The sequence below is a fragment of the Macaca mulatta genome, chromosome 13, assembly GCF_049350105.2.
Source record: "Macaca mulatta isolate MMU2019108-1 chromosome 13, T2T-MMU8v2.0, whole genome shotgun sequence".
Taxonomy (NCBI): domain Eukaryota; kingdom Metazoa; phylum Chordata; class Mammalia; order Primates; family Cercopithecidae; genus Macaca; species Macaca mulatta.
The window spans coordinates 78,653,386-78,673,723 of record NC_133418.1 but is presented as its reverse complement, the minus strand read 5'-3'; the positions used below and the strand labels follow the sequence as shown (position 1 = coordinate 78,673,723).

The following is a 20,338-nucleotide window of genomic DNA, read 5'->3' as shown; positions in this document are numbered from 1 at the left end:
CAAACATATGTAAAAGTAGAGCAAATCATTGAAGGGATCCCCATGTGTTCATCACGCAGCGCCAACAATTAGCAATGCACAGTAATTAGCAATTAGCAATCAAGGGAGACAGTTCTATCTGTTTTGTTCACAGATGCATCCCCAGCAATGAGAACAATTCCTGGCACATAGTAGGTATTCAATCTGTATTTGTGGAATGAACAAATGAATTCTCCAGATCTACAGTCTTTTTTTCAGCTCTATCTCAAAATTCTCCTCTCACCTTTTATGGCTCAAGATCAGTTCCAGTGTATGCCCGGGGATTTGGGGTCATAAGATCCTGCTTTAGGAAACCTGAAATTATTGTTGAATGGTGAGAGAAGGTGGGTGACCTCATCTTGACTTGAGAGGCACATATTAGAATGTTTACAGTTCCCATTTCACAGGCAGTGCAATAATAAATCCTGGGCCAAGAGAACTTCTCTCTATCTAGAACATTTTCCTAAATAAGTGGGGGAGAGATTGGTAAGTGGAGGAACTGGGTCTTTGCCAGGGCCATATTGGAAAGCTTCTTCTTTGGATACCAAAAATATCCCTGGAATGGTAAACCCAACAGCTGTCAGCAATAACACGGCTTTGAAAAGTAGACGATAAATGAAAAAAGGACCCCAGTTAGAAGCAGAATGAGTCCAAGTTGCCACTGTTTTCTTACCCACTTCTAGTTGGAGACACAGGCTCCTGCTGCATCGCCAGGTTCGGGTCCTGCCACTGCACATCCTGCTGCAGGGGGCCAGCTCACTGCAGGGCCTGGCTCAGCAAGCTCAGGCCCCAGGCAAGCCAGGGCAGGCAGGGTACTGTCTCCTCCTGAGGCTCTTTATTCCTGGATAGCCACACAGCATTTTCTACATCATGTTCTGTCCCAGGCATCTCCTGGGGTGCCCCTAATGTCTATGAAACAACCCCAAAAGACTTGGTGGGGATGGCGGCCTCTTGCACTGTGAGGGGTACATGGCAGAATGCAGTTGTTTGTTTGATCTCAACACAGCAACACTGCTATTGACAGAAACCATTGAACTGGCAGCTTGTGCTGGGCACAGTGCTGCGTGTCTTTGTGCAGATGGCTGCATCGATGCCTCCCGGCAGTTCATCATAGAAGGCAGGATAGCACATGCCAGGGGCACAGCCTCGGGGTCAGAACAAGCTGATTCCAAGTCCTAACCCCACCTCTTGCCCAGCCTGCACCTTAGACAAGACGTCTAATGCCTCGGAGCCCATTTCCCCATCTTTACAATGGAGATGTGATCACAGCACTCTGCTCCCTGTGGAGTGGGTGTGAGGTTACAAGAGCCGGGCGTGGAAGGCATCAAAGCACTGGCAAACTCTCCATCTGCAAGCTTTGTTATGTTTTCCTCCTAAAGAAGCTCAGGCTGTCCCAGGCACTAAGCTGGTGCTAGAAATACAAGGCAGATGCCCATGTGGAGCTCCAGTCCAGTGGAAAAGACACTTCAGACTGAGTCATCATTTAGCCCCAGTTATGAGGAGTACCAAGAAAGAGAACCCCGTCACAAGGGTCAAGGTATATATAGGAGGGGACTAGCCTGGTTTGGGGATCATTCCCCCAGGAAGAGGTATTTCCTTTCCCATACAGCAGCACCAGACACGTCCCTTGAGTGGCCTCATGAATGGTTTCAGAGCTCACATGCAGCATCCTCTCAGTCTGGCTCTTGGAGGGCTGGTGGGCTCTGGCGGAGAGAACGGCTGTGGCGCTCTGCCGTCCTCCAGAGACTCTGCAGGGTTCATTCCATTAGCTGGGAGCTTGCAAAGCTAGGCTGAGCTGGGCCCTGCTAGTGTCAGAAGCCCCAGGCCCTCTTTGCCCCCAGGCACTGCCAGCCTCTTGGGGGAGCTAAGACTCCTGGGGCACTTAGCAACATACCCAGGCTGTTTCTAAATCCCAGAGTGGATGTCATCTGGGGCCAGCGTACACTAGATGGACGATGTGGACTCATCCATAACCAGGTGGCCCGATGTGGCTGGAATGTATGCTTTATATTTTTGTTACCAAATTTCAGAATCAACGTGTCACAGCCAAAGGAGTGCGTAGGTGTGGGCCTGGGAGGGCCTGGATGGGCGTGGGAGGGTTTGAGGAGCAGGAATAAGCGCCACCCCTCAGAACTGCCCCGAAGTGCCTCCTTCACTAACAGGAATGGAGACATAATGTGTTTGGAGCTAATGCTTTGAGACTATTGGCTTCACCTGCACGTAGAAGACGCCTCTGGAAAGAGGCTTAGATACAGAGTCTACATCCGGGGGAATGTTCTCAGCCATTTTTACATGAGACAGCCTTCCCCGCAGAGCACCGTATGGTCACTGAGACCAGAGGGGATGCCCCGTGCTGGGGACCCGACCCCTGTGATCTGAAAGACTTCAGCAAAAGGGGGCACTTCAGGTCCTGAAAATACTTCTCAGGGCTTTCTCCTTTATGTGGATTCCTCAGAGACAGTTACTGTACCACTTAGAAAGCCAGGCTTTTTATAAGGGAAATGTTTAAATCAGTGGTTCTTAACTTAGCAGTGGTATCACTACCCCCTTGGAGAATCTGATATAGTAATCTCTCTCTCCAGGAAAACCCCGAGGTGTCCATAAACACAGTACACTGTTCTATATTCTACCAGGTTCATGGAAACTCTGAAGCCGTCCTCTGAGGCAGGGGTCTGCAAACTGCAGCCCATGGGCCAAATCTAGCCCACCACCTGCTTTTGTGCAGCCCTAGAATAAGAATGGTTTCCACACTTTTTTTAATGGTTGAAGAATACTATTTCATGACATATGGACACTGTGTGGAATTCAAACATCAGTGCCCATAAAGTTTTATCGGAACACAGCCACGGTCATTCATTTACATAGGTTCATGCTGCTTTGGGGCTACAGTGGCAGAGTGGAGTGGTTATGACAGAGACCATATGGCTCACAACATCTAAAATATTTCCTACCTGGCCTTTCACAGAAAAAAATCCAACCCTTGCTCCAAGGGTGGGAACCCCATTTAAGAAGCTTATTTTATATTCCTTACTTTTGCTTAAAATGATTGAGCCATGGAATTTAGACATAGAAGCAGCATTGAAAGTCTCCTTGAAAAGCTTCTCACTTTACCGATGGCAGACGAGGAACGTGTTCCCCAGTTTTGCAGAAGCAAGAGCCACGAAGGGGCTCTGTCCTGGGCCCTCCCTTTTTTCTGTAGGTTTCTGAATTGGCACTGCCTTCTGAAGGAACCTTTAGGTAGTTGCCCTGAAGTTTTGTTTCAAAGCATCATAACACATGTTAGAAGTTTGGTGGCAATCCCTGAAAGCTGTGTCTTTAGACCCCAGCTAATTCCCAAACGATAGTTGGCTGAACTCCTTTGATCTCTATTTGCTGGGTGTAGGGGAGGAGGTTTGCTGTTAGCTAATACCTGAAGCAGAGTTTTCCTTTTTCCTAAAGGAACTCCTCAAATGGAATTTGTAAAAAAAAAAAATTTTTTTATAGTTTAGCAAACAATAATGAGACTGGAGAGGGGAAATAGTTGAATTCCATCAAATAGCGGACCTGATAGAATTCAGTTGTGGTTGATTGTTCAGAATGCCTGGCAGTCTGAGAGAATTTGGTCCATTTAGCAAATAGATATGTGTGTCTGACTGCCTCCAAAGGAGTGAAGCAACTTTCCCTCAGAAGTGGTTTAGCGAGGAAGCCAACCAGATTATGGGGAAGGGGCCTGTGAGGCCCGGCCTGAGGCTTGGGCAACTTGTCCCTACGGCTGCAGGGGCCACCGAGCTGCCAAGACCCTTTCCGTTGGGCTGGGGAATGGCGGGCCAAGTGGCTTCCCATTTTAACTGCCATTTGTGCCCTTGTGCTTAAAAAGCAAGTGGGTCTTCAGTTTCTTCTCCCTTAAAAGGTGGAAGCAGTGATCTTTTCAACAATGTAAAGGTCACACACTGGAGGATTGTGAGACCCATTCTGCCAGGAGATAACTTTTTAAAATCGAATTAGTAGGCCACATTTAAAAAGAGATGTAAGTGAAAATGTAGACTGGGGCATTTAGTGGCAACTCCAAAGACCTGGGATCCCTGGGTCTGTGTCCCCGACAGGCGGCAACAGCTGGTGAGGCATGCAGCCCTCAGCTTGCTGGGCTCCTCAGTTCCCGGGGCGCCCAGGCTCCCCCGTGCCATTGGACTTTGTGCACACACAACACAACACACACAGACATCCAAAGACACACACATGTCCCACTCATTAGAAAGAAAAGGAGAGCTGATGCTTTGTAATGTTTTTGAGATAAGATCTGGCACTGTCAAACCCAGGCTGGAGTGCAGTGATACGATCTTGGCTGGCTTGCAACCTCTACCTCCTGGACTCAAGCCAACCTCACACCTCTGCCTCCTGAATAACTGGGATTACAGGCACATGCCACCATGTCTGGCTAATTTTTGTATTTTTTTGTAAAGAAGGGTCTCACTATGTGGCCCAGGCTGGTCTCAAATTCCTGGGCTCAAGCTATCTACCTACCTCGTCCACCAGAAGTGCTGGGATTGTAGGCATGAACCACCACGCCCAGCCAAGAGATGGTGTTACAGCCTGCAATTTTAGCCAGCCGTGCTAAAATTTGCTTCCTTCCTTGTTTTTCTAAATTCCTTCCTTGTTTTTCTCGTCTTATTCCAGAAAGTTTAAAGATGGCCCACCAGTATACATAAAGTTTACTATGAATGTAATGTCAGTGGAAAGGAAGAAAGAGAAAACAGCACAAGAAGGCAAAAAGGAATCAGGAATGTTCTTTTGGGTGGGTCACATAGTTGGCTCTTGGCCTCCAGTGAAAACTAATTAGTTCTAGATTTCATGTGCATGGGAGAAAAATGCACACAGGTGGCCCAGGTGAAACAATGATTATTCCGTGAACTAAGACCAAATAGAAAGTTCTCTCCAGGATCATCCCAAAGACAATTCTGTTTGTTCTAACCATACAGTTGTGATCTATAGATGTATCGAGGAAGGAACAATGCCAATAATTTACTCGATGCCATCTACTGTTCTTACCACTTGATTGTATTCTTTCATTTAATCCTTATAACACATATGTGGGGAGGACTACTAATGTCCCCATTTTATGGATGAGAAAATGGCGGCACAGAGATTACATAATTGGCCCCCACAAAGTTAGTACCTGGAGTGGCAGGCATAGAATTCAGGCAGTTGGGTTGCAGAGCATGAAGGCTAAGCCACTAAGCTACCTCTTCTCACAGATCGGCATTTAAAGAAACCAGTCTGATTCCACGAGAGTTCTCAGATGTCCCGATTTTATAAAGACCAATATAAAATAGACCAAGAAGTCATGAAGCTGAGAAGGAATGCCAGTATATAGCAGGAACTTGCTATGTGTTGGAGGAGGCCAAATCTAGAATGGTCTTCGGCTCCTAAGCAGGCCTTTGGACAACAACAACAAAAAAGGCCTTTTGAAATTGTTAAAAGAAGAAAGAAAGAGACCCATGGCCTTTATATGGAGGGACTCCACCAGGCTGCCCATCAGAATCACTTATGGAGCTTTAAAAACTCACTGTCTGGAGATTCCAATTCGTCAGGTCTAGGACCATGCTCAGGTGTCTAAATAGCTGTGTTTGGCTTTTATGCACAGCCAGGATTGAGAACCACTGTGTTAAAAAATGGCAAAAGGCAGACCTGTTATTTTGCCTCCAACTTTTCTCCAAAGACAAATAGCTCCAAAGTACAAAGGTAAGGGTGAAAGCCACAAAGGGAAAACTGAAACCCAAGACAGGCAAATTACATTTAATAAAGCTCCCCTGGGGAACCCTATTATTCCATGCCCAGACCAGATCCCAGAGCAATTAAACAGAATCTCTAGAGTGGGACGAGCATCTCAGTGGGTTGAAGCTCCCCCGGGTGACTCCAGTGTAGGTCCAGGTGAATTACATTCCGGGTTACAGAAGAATCTGCTCTGCCTACTGGTTGGTAAATTGGAAATGATGGGATAGAGTAGTGATACCAAGTGATAGGAGAAAAGCAAACAGTCTCCCAGTATTCAGAAACTGGGAAAATGTGGACTTAGGACACTTTGAAATTGATATTATTAAAGCAAGTTTCTTGAAATTCTTAATGAGAAGATAGTTTGTGGACATTTAGGGAGCAGTAATAATCACGTGAAGCAATTAACTTCATTTCCAGCAGAGAAATGCTCAGCCATTTGTATCTTTATTCCAGCAAAGCAACTGAGCAAAATGAAAACAGTGACCATGGCTGGTTGCTTCTCAATCAATTTCACAATCACACCCCAAAGAGTGCTGGTGGGACTTGATGTCACCTTTGTAAGAGGGCTGTTTCAGGGGCCAGGTCAAATGGCTCTGGTCCTGATCCTGGGCTAAATAATATTTGCATAAGTGTCCCAATAGATTGGAGGCATGCCAATCAAATTTTAGGATGACATAAAGCTGGAAGATATAGCAGATAAGATGAATGATAGACTTAAAATGGCATTTGCATTGTATTTTAAGGTTTATCTGGACTTTACCTATAACCCTCAGAAAGCTAGGTATGTCTGTTATCTCTACTTCCTAGCTAAATACACTGAGATTCAGAGAGGTAAATTGCAGAATCATGGTGATCTTGACAGGCTAGAAGTATGTCCCAAAATAAGAAGAAATCAAGGTTAAGTGTAAAGGATTACGTCTGGATTTTAAAAACCAATTTCAAGCTGGGTATGGTGGCTCACACCTGTAATCCCAGCAGTTTGGAAGGCAGTGGTGGGAGGATCGCTTGAGCCCAGGAATTTAAGCCCAGCCAGGGCAACACAGCGAGATTTCGTCTCTCTACTTTATATACTTAAAAAAAATTTTTTTAATCAATTTCAGAAAAATAAGATTGGAGTTTGTATTAGTTGCCCAGGGCTACTGTAACAAAGTACCAAAACCTGGGTGGCTTAGAACAACAGAAATTTATGATCTCACAGTTGGAGGCTAGAAGTCTGAAATCAAGGGGTTGGCAGGGTCTTGCTCCCTCTGAAACCTACAGAAGAATCTTTCCTTGCCTCTTTCAGCTTCTGGTAGCCGCACACGTTCATTGGCTTGTGTGGTACAGCTTCAGTCTTCACACATGTGTCCCCGTGTCTCTTCCCTTTGTGCATGTCTGTCTCTGTGTCCAATTTCCCCTCTTATAAGGACACCAGTCATATTGGATCAGGGCCCACTCTAATGACCTCATCTTCATTTGATTACATCTGCAAAGAACTTATTTCCAAATAAGACCACGTTCTGTGGTGCTGCGGGTTAAGACTTCACATATCTTTTTGGGGAGACACAATTCAGCTCATAATGGGGTAAAATTGGATTGATACAACTAAGATAGTGTCAACATTTTCTCATAGCTATTTAAGAAAAGATAAAACATTGATACTGCCTTAGACAATGTTAATATAATTTAAGGGTTCACGCCTACTAGAAAGTAACACCACTGCACTTGGCACTGTTCAGACCGCAGAGGCAGGAACCTAGCACTCACCTCTGGCCACCACCTTCTAAGAAGGAGATGGATTTAAAAAAAAAAATGGCTGGGCACGGTGGCTCATGCCTGTAATCCCAGCACTTTGGGAGGCCAAGGCAGGCAGGTCACCTGAGGTCAGGAGTTCAAGACCAGCCTGACCAACATCGAGAAACCCCGTCTCTACTGAAAATACAAAAGTTAGCCAGGTGTGGTGGCACATGCCTGTAATCCCAGCTACTCGGGAGGCTGAGGCAGGAGAATCACTTGAACCTGGGAGGCAGAGGTTGCAGTGAGCCAAGATTGTGCTATTGCACTCCAGCCTGGGCAACATGAGCAACACTCCATCTCAAAAAAAATAGAGAACTGCCATGGACTCCTGATAGAAAGTTCCATGGGCAGTCCAGTGCCAGATGACCCCTTTATATGTTTTGACCTGTTTACTATAAAGAAAATCCAAAAGTATGAATATTTCTTGGCTAACAAAATTATAAAGAGGAAGAAGGGATGACAGATGATTATGTTTAGAGAAATGTTTAACTAGAGAGTTAAGAGATTCTCATTTTTGCCAGGCAGGGCACTATGCAGTGATACCTTCTTTATTTCATTTAACTTCACACATCAGTATGAGTATATAAACATATACACATATATTATTTTAATTCGAATGTATGGCTATAAAGAATATATGCATCTATGTGAGGATCTAGTTGATGTTGAGGAAGTGTTCTAATTATTTAAATTCTTTTTCTTTTAGAATATTTAAAGGAGAAAAGTGGAGCTTAGATAAGAATATGGACATTTCAAAGCTAGGATGAACTTGGGATTTGGCTGTTATAGTGACTAAAATTATTTTCAGCCAATGAACATTAAGTGTCTGCTGTGTGCCCTGCCTTGCAGTAGGTACCTTGAGGGGTATGATGGGGAATACGATACACATGAAATAGCAGAAGGGGCTAAATGCATGATCCAGACAGTGCTATAGGAGCTGGGAGGAGGGCAGGGTGAAATGAGACTGGAGTTAGGGAAGTTATAAGAAGGAGGCTCACATTGGACCTAGAAGGATGCTGGCATTTGGGAGACCATGTAGAGACAGCATGTCTCAGTTCAGGTCACACCCCATGAGGCAGAGGACCTCTGGCTTGGGGTCACTAGGCTACTTGTGCTGTTGCTGTCACGCCAAGCAGAGTTAAGGGGGAAGGTAGGGACCAACAAGGTGGCCCCATGAAAGCCAGCCCCCTGTGCCCCAGCCTGTAAGATCAGGGAGGTTTCTCATGCTTTAAAACAAAGTCATCTGTTGATCTCCTGGGAATCAAATGAAGACAGAAGCAGACGCTGCTGGCTCCTCCGAAAGCTTGAGTTTATGACTTCAGCACAGTGAGGGCTGTGAGAGATTGTGCTGGCCAGACAGGAAGTAAGCATTGACACTGCCTGCCCACCTCTGTCCTGGGCTCCCACCACCACCACAGCCCCTGAGCCTCTAGGCCTCAGAGTTGCCTGAGCTCTAAGGCGGGCCCAGTCTCTGAGAGGGATATGGAGTGACCTGAAACTCTTATTTCGTTCAGTTCCACCTCCCTCCCTGACTACAGACACCAAAAATGTGCCCTTCCCCCAGAGTCAGTCCCAGATTTCTCAAATCCAAGACCTTATTTCTGAAACGATGCCAGAGGGAATCGGAATGTTGTTTTCCTCTAACATCAACCACAGGGGTCAGGGACATACCCACCAAGTCCCTAAACATATCTGTCTTGATGGAATTTTCCCAAACCGTGGTCGAACCTGTTTCTGTTTCTATCTTGAGTCAGCAATTAGAGAACTCTAGTGCCCCAAGTCCTGGGAGAAGACATTTCATTAATTGGGCCTAAGCCTACCTGCTTTGCAGGCTCCATGGTGCTAGTGATGGTCTGGCTCCAGGCCCTTCATGAATCAGACTACAGCCATACCCCTCTTCACCCCCTGCCTCCACTTCCCAAAATCAAAACACCCCCTGACGGGACAGTAGTCCCTGCTCCTGAACCCAGATCACGTTACTGGCTCTAGATAAAGTAGCAGCAAGAGAGGTGCATTTATTAATTTTTTCTAGCCGATATCTGTTGAGTACGCAGTATGTGCCAGGCATTGTGCTAGGCTGGGGATAGAATGGTGAGTTCAGCGCAGTCTCTGCCTGCAAGGAGCTCATAGATTAGTTGAAAAGAGGAGGCCTCCTCAGTGTGGCGAGTGCTAAGTTAGGAGAGATGGTGAGGGCACCCACAAGAAGCTTTGTTCAAGTAGCCTTGGAGGGACAAGGAGAGTTCCTGAAGGAAGGGCACATACATGGAGGTGGGGAAATTGCATGGATGTGGGGCAGAAGGCAGGGATGGGGGAGGGCATTCCAGGTAGAGGGATAGCTGTGCAAGGCTGGAGGCAGGAGAAAGCAGGAGGAAGCCCCACAGTTGGACAGTGCCAGGGAGATGAAGCTGGGGGAGGCGGCAAGGACAAGCTCCTGAAGGGCCTCAGAAGCAGGTGATTGAAAGATCTCAGGACTTTACCCCAAAAGCAGTGATGTGCAATGGAAGCATCTCAATTGCTGGAGGAAGCACTAGGATGTTCAGGCAGTTCTGGGCTCAGCCCTAGTTCTGGATTTGGAGGCACAGAAAGAAAGGTAAGACTCAGCCCCTACCTTCAGGAAACTCATTGATGGGCAGATTCCATGCACTGTGTTGGGTAACAACCAAGCTGTGTGTGATGCATGCCCATGGCACACGAATGCTAAGATTTGAAGGCATGATGGGAGCTATCATTTATTGAGTGCCCTCTGTATGCCAGGTTCTGCAGAAGGAACCTAACATCGCATCTCACTCAGTCCTCAAGGCAGCCTATAGTGTGCCTGTTACCACCCCCATGTGACAGATGAAAAGATCACGGCTTAAAGAGGTTAACTTCACAGCTTCAATAACCAGGAAGGGATGGCACCAGGATGAGCTCAGCCAGTGATCTTCCTCCTACTCTATGCAGCCTTCCCTAAGTGTGGGCCGAAGGTTGTAGGAAAGGCTTCAGGGATTAGGAGGGGACCGGAGAGTTAGAATGTTGTTCCCTGTGTCCCACTGTCATCTCTCAGGCTCTGCAGTGGGGGGCAGGAGCCTGATATTTAGGCATTAGGGGAGGCAGGGATAACTGAGGATCACGATAAACAAGTGTCTCTGAGAGCCTGCCCCTCAGAACCTTTAAGTCAAGTCCTGTGCCTGCTCTGTGAGGGAGGTAGCAGCTTTTCAAAGAATGAAATCGGTGAGTAAAGAATATAATCTGCAGTTCTTTCCAAATTCGAGGATGCTGTGCTACCTACATACCATTAATAGGGGATGGGTTTTCCCAGGGACGTTTGCTTTGGAAAACTCCCAAGCCTCTAATGTTAACACTTAGAGATTGCACATAGTGGGGATAGTTATTTGAATTAGAAATGGGTGACTCACATGTACCTAAAATCTCTCCAAGGAAAGTAGGGTAGGGGCCAAGTAGTGTAAGGAGATGGGTGAGCCAAGTCTGTAACGATCATGAAGAATGGCATATTCTCTCGAATGCCACAAATGATTCTGGAACCTCAAGAATCGTGGAGCTGAGCTAAATGGCTCTCCAAGGTAGACCACCATGAAGCTAAAGTCCTCTGGGAATGACACCACTAGCAGTATTGACTGAGCCTGGTTCCCTGGTTCACAACAGCAAGTTGTGAAATTCAGACCTCCTGTAGAATCTAGCTTTACCATTAAGCTCAGTTGACCTCAAGAAATGAAACCAGCTTCCATGATTAACAGACACTAATGACCAACAGGTGAAACACAATCAGGTAAATAGGGAGAGCCAGTGCCAGACAGCTTACAGATTTTCTGAAGTCCTTCATACACAGGTTCCTCTCATTAGCAGCCAGCTGGGAGGGAGCTGGGGGTGATTCTGAAACCTGGAGAATCCTGGTCACTATATCATACATGAGTTGAAAAGAGGGGGCCTCCTCAGTGTGGTGAGTGCCAAGTTAGGAGAGATGGTGAAGGCATCTCCTGCCTCCACGCCTTATACAGCCAGCCCTCTGCCTGGATTATACTAGTCTACCATAGACCTGGACATGGCCCGTCTTTGGTGATGTTACAAATGGAACATTCCTCTTGCTGTATTCCTTGACTCTCTTTTTCTCTCTACTGCCACCCCTACTACTCCATTGTCCCCTTCGGCTCCAGCTCCCCCCAGCGTGGATGCCCCTGGCTTGCCTTCTGGGATGATACCCAGTGCTTCCCCAATTGTTGCCACAGCCTGCCCAGCCCACTCCTCCCTCTAGACTCACTTCACCAGGCACAGAGGGCCCATAGCCTGCAATCCTCCCCAGTCAGTGAATCCCTCCCCCTTCCATAGAGATCTTCAGAAGAGGTGTCCCACACCCTTTGCCCAGGCGCCACCCTCCCGCATCGATGTGCGTCACTGTTGGGATGGTCTTTGTTGTTTCCCTCTCAAGCAGGGCCCTCCTTTTCCTCTTGTTCTGTACACACTGGAGAGGGAGAACAGATGGTCCTCCTGCTGGGGGCCAGCCCTCCTGGCAGAGGTGACCAAACCACCCAGCTTTCCCTTCTCAGGGGCAGCATGGATGCCCCTCAGCTGCAGGTTCTGTTTCTGGGAATCCCTTGGGTTTTCTGTGTGTCCTCTCCTTCCGCCTTCCAAGGTCTCTGAGACCTGCTGACCTATGCAGCTCAAGCCCAGAAAGAAGACACCAGGCAGGACTGGTGGTGCTAAAAGATGGTAGAAATCAGTTTGTCCCTTCTCCGTGCTGTTTGTGATTCTGATTTCAACCTGGGGCCATTTGAAAACAGTCCCCTGCGCAGCTCACCCGGCCCATGTTACCCCTATCTTCCCGGACTCACAGCTGTCTCCCACCATGCTTGCCGACTGGCAGGCCTTTCTGGCTTTATTTTGCCTAGTGGTGTTACCTAAATGTCTCCTGGTTGAACTTGACTCTTGTTATATCTTCCAATTTCTCCCGTGTCCAGATTTCCAGACCTTACCCACTGTGGAAGGCATCACACTGAAGCCCAGACATAAGTTCTGGCTCTGTTCTTAACCAGTCCGGTGACCCTGGGAAAGTCATCAAACCTCTCTGAGCCACAGTTTCCTCATCTGTAGGATCAGGATGTTCCCGGCCTGTTCTGAGGATCAAATGAGCAAATAAATGCAAAGATGCTTTGTAAACTGTAAACCAACATTCTCCAAACTGCATTCTGTAGAACCTGCTCTCAGGAGAGGTGTTCATAAACTATTTAGGAAAAAAAAAAGAAAGTTTTAGGTCAAGTTTGAGGAAGCCTGGCCCAAACAAAGCAAACCAGATTTCCTCACTCCAGAATTTCTCGGAGACTAACTTACCAATGTGCATAGCAAATCTCCAAGAGCAGGGTAGAAAACATGGCTTTGTGTCAAAACCCCTTTTTTCATGGACTACTTATTAACATCTTTAGGTTACCGGTTTCCACAGAGCATAGTGTATATTAATATTATTTCTCCTACAACTAATAATATGAATCTTTCCACAAGATTTATTCCATCATCCAGGTCACTAATCCTGGGTAATACCAGTTAATCAGTGTCTGAAAAAAGTATTGCTGGAGTCCTTGCCTTTAATCTTCTGGGCATTGTGCTCTGTGCTGTGGGGGAGAGGGTACCCGCTATTGAAGGCCTCTGCCATTGGACTCCAGCCCTAACTCCCACCATCCCCATGCTGCACTCTGCCCCTGCAGCTTGGTGAACCCATTGGCCTGTGTATGCATCTTTTGTCTTCCTATTCCCTGCCTTTGTTCCATCCTTCTCCCTGCCAAAGTACCTCCCTCCCATTTCTACCAGTACAATTGTCACCCATTCCTCAAATTTTAGTCCAAACCCTGCCTTCTCCATGGAAATTTTTCTAACTAAAGCGATGTGTTCTACACAGGACTGCTGGCCCCTCAAACTCAACTCTAAGCCCCTAAAGGCAGACAGCATTATTTATACTTCCTGATTTTCTCCAAAAACCAGGATTCATTTGTGGATTGATTGATTGCTCCCTTCCACCCCATCCCCCAGAACCATAAGGCTCACAGTTGTACTTTGGGAACTTGAACCCAGAGGTATGGGTCCTTCAGAGCTGCGGAGTCAGTGGTGAGTTTACACTCTTCATTCAATAGACACTTACTGCTAGGGAACTGCTGGGAACCCAAGGTTGAACAAGACAGGGTCTCTGCCTTTAAGAAGCTCTTGGTCTAGACAAAAGCATAAAAACATGGCAAGTCAATGTGCTGAGTGTAATAATTGAAAAAACATGGGAGCACACAGTTGGGTTCATGGTGAGAATAAGTGGAAATCGAGGCAGGCTTGTAGAGAGGATGTCACCTGGAGCAGACGTGGCCGGATTATGGGGAAGAAGGACCTCTGGGAGGGGATTCAGAAGGGAGGTTGTAATGGAGCCAGAAGGTTATAGCAGTTGCTGGAAGAGGGTGTGAGATGGGACCTTTGCATCGTACACACACACACACACACACACACACACACGGCTGTGGGAATCCCACTTCCCTGCTTTTCCATCATACCCTCTCACCCCTTCTTCTCACCTTGACTCATTCTTCCTCTCCTCCTCTGTCACCTCCGGGTCCTGGGGCCATCCATCGTTACCTCATCGGGACAGCCCCGTGTCTGCTGTCTGTTGGTAGCTAGAGGCCTGCTTTGGTGACAGGCTGGTCAGTGCGGTGCCCACTCCCCGTGGGGGGCCCTCAGGAGGGAGGGCAGCCTCCACTTACCACTTTCTCTTTTCTTCCCACAGAAAACCAAAAGAGACGTCAATAATTTTGACCAAGACTTTACCCGGGAAGAGCCGGTACTCACCCTTGTGGACGAAGCAATTGTAAAGCAGATCAACCAGGAGGAATTCAAAGGCTTCTCCTACTTTGGTGAAGACCTGATGCCCTGAGAGCCCACTGCAGTTGGACTTTGCCGATGCTGCAAGAAGGGGTGCAGAGAAGACTCCTGTGTTGCAGAGACTCAGCAGGTCTTGAACTACTTCTCCTCCTCGGAGCCCCAGTCCCATGTCCACTGTCTATTTATTGCATCCCCTTGCCCCAGGCCACCTCCTCCCCCTCCCACCTGGCGACCAGAAGGCGCTCTCGGTTCTTGTCTCACCAGTAATACAGACTCATTGGGTCAGCAGTTAGCTGTATACACTGCCGTGTTTGGACCGTTGGCAAGCCTGGTTCCACTCCTCAGGGGCTCCTGGCAGTAAAGCAACTTCAGTTCTTTTACTGCAAAGAAAAGAAAAAAGAAAGCAAGCAAACAAGACGACTCTGGCTCTGCTGTTGGACACAGATCCTGACCCCTCTTGCTTCTTTTCCCTCCTGCGCCCCAGCTTGCCATCCCTGCCCTTCTGTCCTGGAGAAGAGACTGGTGCTTCTCCGCACGCACAAGGGACGGCGCCCTCAAGGCATGCCCTCTGAGGGAGGGAGACCAGAGATGCAGGGATTGGCCAGCTGGGTTGGTTTGCTCTGGAATGGCTAACTCTTGCCTGCTTTGGTTTTAGCTTTTCAGCATGCCAAAGTCATGTAAGTTTGTGTCTTGTGGAAGAAATCCTCTTTGTGGAAAAAGGAACGGGGTTTTGAACTCTGTTAACATTTGAAAGATATATTTTCAAATTCACTTTCTAATTGGCCAAAAGATATAAATTCCAGTCTGAATACAGGTAGATATTAAAGGGCTAATACAAAATGAGAAACTGGTCGTCCAAGGTGGATGCTGTCAGTGACCGAGTGACACATGAGGGCTGTATGAATTGAGAGAAAAGGCAGCAAGTAGCGTTCCTCATCATTCAAGTGCTACCTGGACACAAAGGCCAGGACCCGGGGGTTCCAACAAAGCTCAGCTCCCAGATTCTCTTTCCAGTTTCATCCTAAGTTCCTAGCATAAACACTATTTATTTTCTGCAGCAGTGTGTTATTTTAGCGCACTTATACAAAATGGTAGTACTACTGTGTTGTGGTTTTTAAACATTAAACATGTAAAGTTATATATGAAATACCTGCTTTTGGAATAAGCAGAATGAGGCTAAACATGGGTTATACAAAGGGTATCTGGAGACTGAACGGCAACTTGTTTGAAAACTGACAGTGTCACAAGATGTACTCAGTTTTGTTTCTGTGTGACATGCAATGGCAACTCATGTGGACACTATTTAAGGGATGTGACATTACCTCCTGTAGATACGCTAACAGTGTTATTCTTTCATTTCCAAGGGTTCTGTGTGGCTTTGTGTATATGTTTCCTGGAGGTCATTTGATTACCTAATTTACTGAACTGATTTAGCAGGGAATGGAATCCATTCCAACTATTGCACGTGGATTTCCCAGCTGCCCCTAAATATATATACTTGTGAGTGGCAAAGTGGCACTAATGAAGCTTTTTGCCTTTTGTACATTTGAGATTTTTGTATATAGTGTTTGCTGCAAGGCCTGTGGAATTAATTCATTGAATATAGAGGTATCAACTGCTGCATGTTCAGGCATATTATAAAACTTTAGTCTATGAAAGAATAATTATAATAATGTCCAGGTGCAATACTCTGTAAGTGTATTGGTTCAAGTTACCGAGACATAGGTGTGTTCCTTTATGGGGGATGGGGGGTGTGTTGGGGATTCTTTGTATTGTTTATTTCATTTTGGTTTATTTTAAAAGATGTAAACATGTATTAAGCTATATTAAATCTCACATACAGTTCTCCTGTGCTCTATTATACCCTGATAGAGATGGGGGAGAGAAAGGAATGTTTTTGATGGTGGTTTCAAAGCTTGGACAGTAACTATCTTGAGCCCATAGAGAGTCTGTGTCCATATTTGCATCTGGCTGGTCATAGCCTTTGTTACTAATGACGACATTCAGTTCTCTTTTGTTTTTATTTTTTAAAAACTCAGGTGTAATTATTATCTGTTCTTATAATAATTGCAAATATTAAATATTATGATATATCAATTCATGTGTTTGGCATACCAGTGAATGATGAAGAACATTAGATTAATTTAATTTATCTTCGGTAACTTGACATTCTGGAGAGAGACTATCTTCTGGAGTTGAGTACAAGCACAGAAACATCTTTACGGTGGCATCATCTCATTTCTTAGGAAGACATGATAATACTGCCCATCATACTCATGTGTAACTACTGTTCTTTCTTCTGCTTTCTTCACCATTTTAAACTTTGGACAACCAAGCAAGCTCTAACTGCAATGCCAGATGGCCTTGTCCAAGGGTCTGGTGTTTGCATGGCAGTGGGGACTGGGCCTTTCCTACAGGACAACTGGCAAGTTTGCTGGGAAGTCAAATAATACATTCCACCTGGCAGCTGAAGGCAGTCAGTCAGTCTGTCCCAGAAAGGGCCCTTTTTAGCACCCAAGGCTGGGCTGGCTGGGATGCCTCTGGCTGGTGACGTTCTCACACAGGCAGATTTAAATCCAGCAAAGGTCTATAGAAAAAGGCTTGTGTGTTCCTTGAGTAATCATTGTTTCATTTTCATTTTTACAAGAGTTTGAAAATAGACACACTGTTAACACTTCTGCCAGTTTTTTCTAATCTTTCCCGCCCCACCCCCTTTCTCTTTCTCTCTCTCTCTCTAAAAAAAAAAAAAAAAAAAAAAAAGGGGGGGAGTGCAAAAAAAAAAAAAAGCCAAAAAATATATATGAAGGATAGCTGTTCTCCTGTGTTCTCTCATTATGGGCTTTGTGAAGTAGAAACATAATTTTTTTCCTCCAAAGGTGAAAAAACAACTTATTCTTGCTTTTTTTTAAAAAAAAAGAAGGCTAAAAAATTACCTCTTTTTAAATTATGTGCAAAATAATTCTGGCTAACTATAAAATGTATTCAATTTTAGGATTTTTTTTTTGTATTGTGATGCTTTATTTGTACATTTTTTCCTTTCTGGATGTAATTTTAATCTCTTGCCATTCATTAGTGTTATTTCATTGTAAACATTATTGTGCCAAATGTACTGTATTCAAAAGGATGTGAATGTGTATTGTTTCAGAACCTAATAAATACAATGATGTTAAGTCTTATTTCTCAGTGCCAGTAAGAATTTTTAATCTCCGTTATGAGTGGCAAAGTGGCACTAATGAAGCTTTTTGCCATTTATATATTAGAGATTCAAAAATTCCTAAACCTAAACGTGGTTTCAGCTTTCCTTTCTCCTTGGAAGATGCACAAAAGCTGCAAATGACCATATTTGCACATTCCCCCTTCCTCTGTGCTTCTGGGCTGTCAGAAGGAATTAGGGGACCTGTGCCGACTGGACATGGCTCTCAGCTGCCTTGGCCTGTCTGCCTTGGGGTGCTGGGAGATAGGCAAGAAAGCACCTGCATTTTTGTCTTTCCAGAGAAGCAAATGCCGGACCACCTTGCAGCCGATGCCCGTTTGAGCCTCCTCATGACTCAGTTTTGGGCCTGATGCTTGGAACTATAGGCCTTTGGGGTCCAGGGACTCCTCCTAGGGCGAGAGTTCTGGCCTGGAGCACAGACTGGCCGGGGGACTCCACGCTTCGCTCTTGCCCACCTGCCCCACGCAGCCCATGTCTGTGCCCATCCTGCCGACTCCTGGGCTCTCCAGGTTCCTCCTTCACTCTGGGATTCCTTTTCTGCCATTCAAGCATGTTGGCCCGGGACTGCAAGACTCCTCCTCTTTCCCCAACACAAACTTTTCAAGAATGTTTGAAACTCAAAAGCACCCTCTTGAGTACACCAGAAATTTCCATTGGCCAGAATTTCCTGTTCCTTAAAAGTTACAGAAATGGGCCGGGTGCGGTGGCTCATGCCTGTAATCCCAGCACTTTGGGAGGCCGAGGTGGGCAGATCACCTGAGGTTGGAAGCTCAAGAACAGCCTGACCAACATGGAGAAACCTCATCTCTACCAAAAATACAAAATTAGCCGGGCATGGTGGCGCATGCCTGTAATCCCAGCTACTCGGGAGGCTGAGGCAAGAGAATCGCTTGAACTCGGGAGGTGGAAGTTGCGGTGAGCCAAGATCGCACCATTGCACTCCAGCCTGGGCAACGAGCAAAACTCCATCTCAAAAAAAAAAAAAAAAAGTTACAGAAACGATTGCAGTTCTACTATTTCTTATCCTAAGGTAAGGAGATGGCCTCCCTTGTCACCCTCTACTCACAAAATCACTTCCTCATAAGCCCTCCAGTGACTGGCATGTCTGCCCGAAAGGCCTCTTCTCTCACAGTTTTTCCTCTCTCAGCAACATCTCCTGCCCACCTGGAGATCTAAGCATGAATATCCAGACCCACCCCAAGAAGGATGTGTTTAGCACATAGTTTTCTCTCTGATTCAGGCAGTTGTTTCTAGGTAAGTGACCACCCAAGGAGAAGCAACCTTCCCACCAGCTTGTCTGTCTTATCACAAAGTTAAACAAAATTAGGAGAAACATCAAACTCATAGAGGCAGAGAGTATAATGGTGGTTGCCAGGGTCTGGGATGAGGGTGGGAATGGGTAGATGTTGGCCGAACTAACAAAGTTTCAGTTAGGATAAATACGCTCCGAAGCTTGATTGTAGAACATGGTGACTATGGTTAATAATTATGTATAATTGAAAGTTGCCGAGAGAAGATATTATGTGTTCTCACCACAAAAAAAGAATGGGCTGGGGCCAGGCACAGTGGCTCACACCTGTAATCCCAGCACTTTGGGAGGCCAAAGTGAGAGGATCATTTGAGCCCAGGAATTCAAGACCAGCCTGGTCAATAAAGTGAGACCTCATCTCTCCAAAAAAAAAAAAAAAAAAAATCAGCCAGGCACTGTGGTGCACGCCTGTGGTCCAGCTACACAAGAGGCCACAGCAGGAGGATTGCTTAAGCCCAGAAGGTCAAGGCTGTAGTGAGCCATAATTGTGCCACTGCACTCCAGCCTGGGCAAGAGAACAAGATCCTGTCTCAAAATAAGAAGGAAGAGGAGGAGGAGGAGGAGGAGAAAGAACGTGAGGTGATGGATATATTAGGTTGGTGCAAAAGTAATTGTGGTTTTTGCCATTTTTAAAAGTAATACTAACACTTTTACCTATGTAACAAACCTGCACATGCTGCACATGTACCCTGGAACTTAACATAAAAATTAAAAGAAATACTATATACTATTTTAACAAATTTTAAAAAGTAATGGCAAAACTACAATTACTTTTGCACCAATCTAATATCAATTAGCTTGATGTAATCATTTCACAATGTATACTTATCAAAACATCACATATACTGCGAATATACACAATGTTTACTTGTCAATTATAACTTAATAAAGCCGAAAAACATCAGCAGAAACAAAAGGAGCTGTTGTAGGAAGGTCAGGAGATACCCGCAAGCACGTGGCTGAATGAAATGTGACCAGCCTGCACGTCCCTTTACCTAGAGCTCTGGAAGAGAACAGCTCCAAAGTGCTGGAGACAAGGGACTCGTCCTCTCAAATTTCTGTGCTCCACAAAGCACTGAGAAAGGTCAATTCCTGTCAGTATATCTGGTTTGGAACCTCTCTTCCCACCCTCAACCACATTCTAGCTGAGAAAGCCAGGCGCTGACCCACCTGTTCCAGGGGAGCTCTGGGCAGGGTCCCTAGCAAGGTTCAGGTGGCTGCAGAGCTGCTTGAGGAGAGTATGTGTGGCTGTGCCCTGAACTAAGAAACAGCCAGACTAATAGATTTCTTGCCAAGGAAATCTATGGGGATATTATCCCTTCTCTATTTCCTTGTACCGAGGTGCAGACCATCACTCGGGCTACCAGAAGCCCGAAGATCCCCATGCAAGGCAATCTCAGAAGCACTAGGCATGTGTTGTCCTC

The 20,338-nt window shown here is 46.0% G+C and overlaps 1 protein-coding gene across 3 annotated transcripts in view; it reads left to right on the top strand.

Moving 5' to 3' along the window:
• PRKCE (protein kinase C epsilon) overlaps positions 1 to 17,567 on the top strand; it is a 538,158-nt gene extending 520,591 nt beyond the window's left edge. For 2 of the 3 annotated variants that reach the window (XM_077958601.1, XM_028831616.2), the window contains exon 15: positions 14,297 to 17,567. In XM_077958601.1, coding sequence (XP_077814727.1) covers positions 14,297 to 14,443 — 147 coding nt within the window. In that variant the 3' untranslated portion in view covers positions 14,444 to 17,567. 3 annotated transcript variants of the gene reach the window in all.
• The last annotated feature ends 2,771 nt before the right edge of the window (positions 17,568 to 20,338 follow it).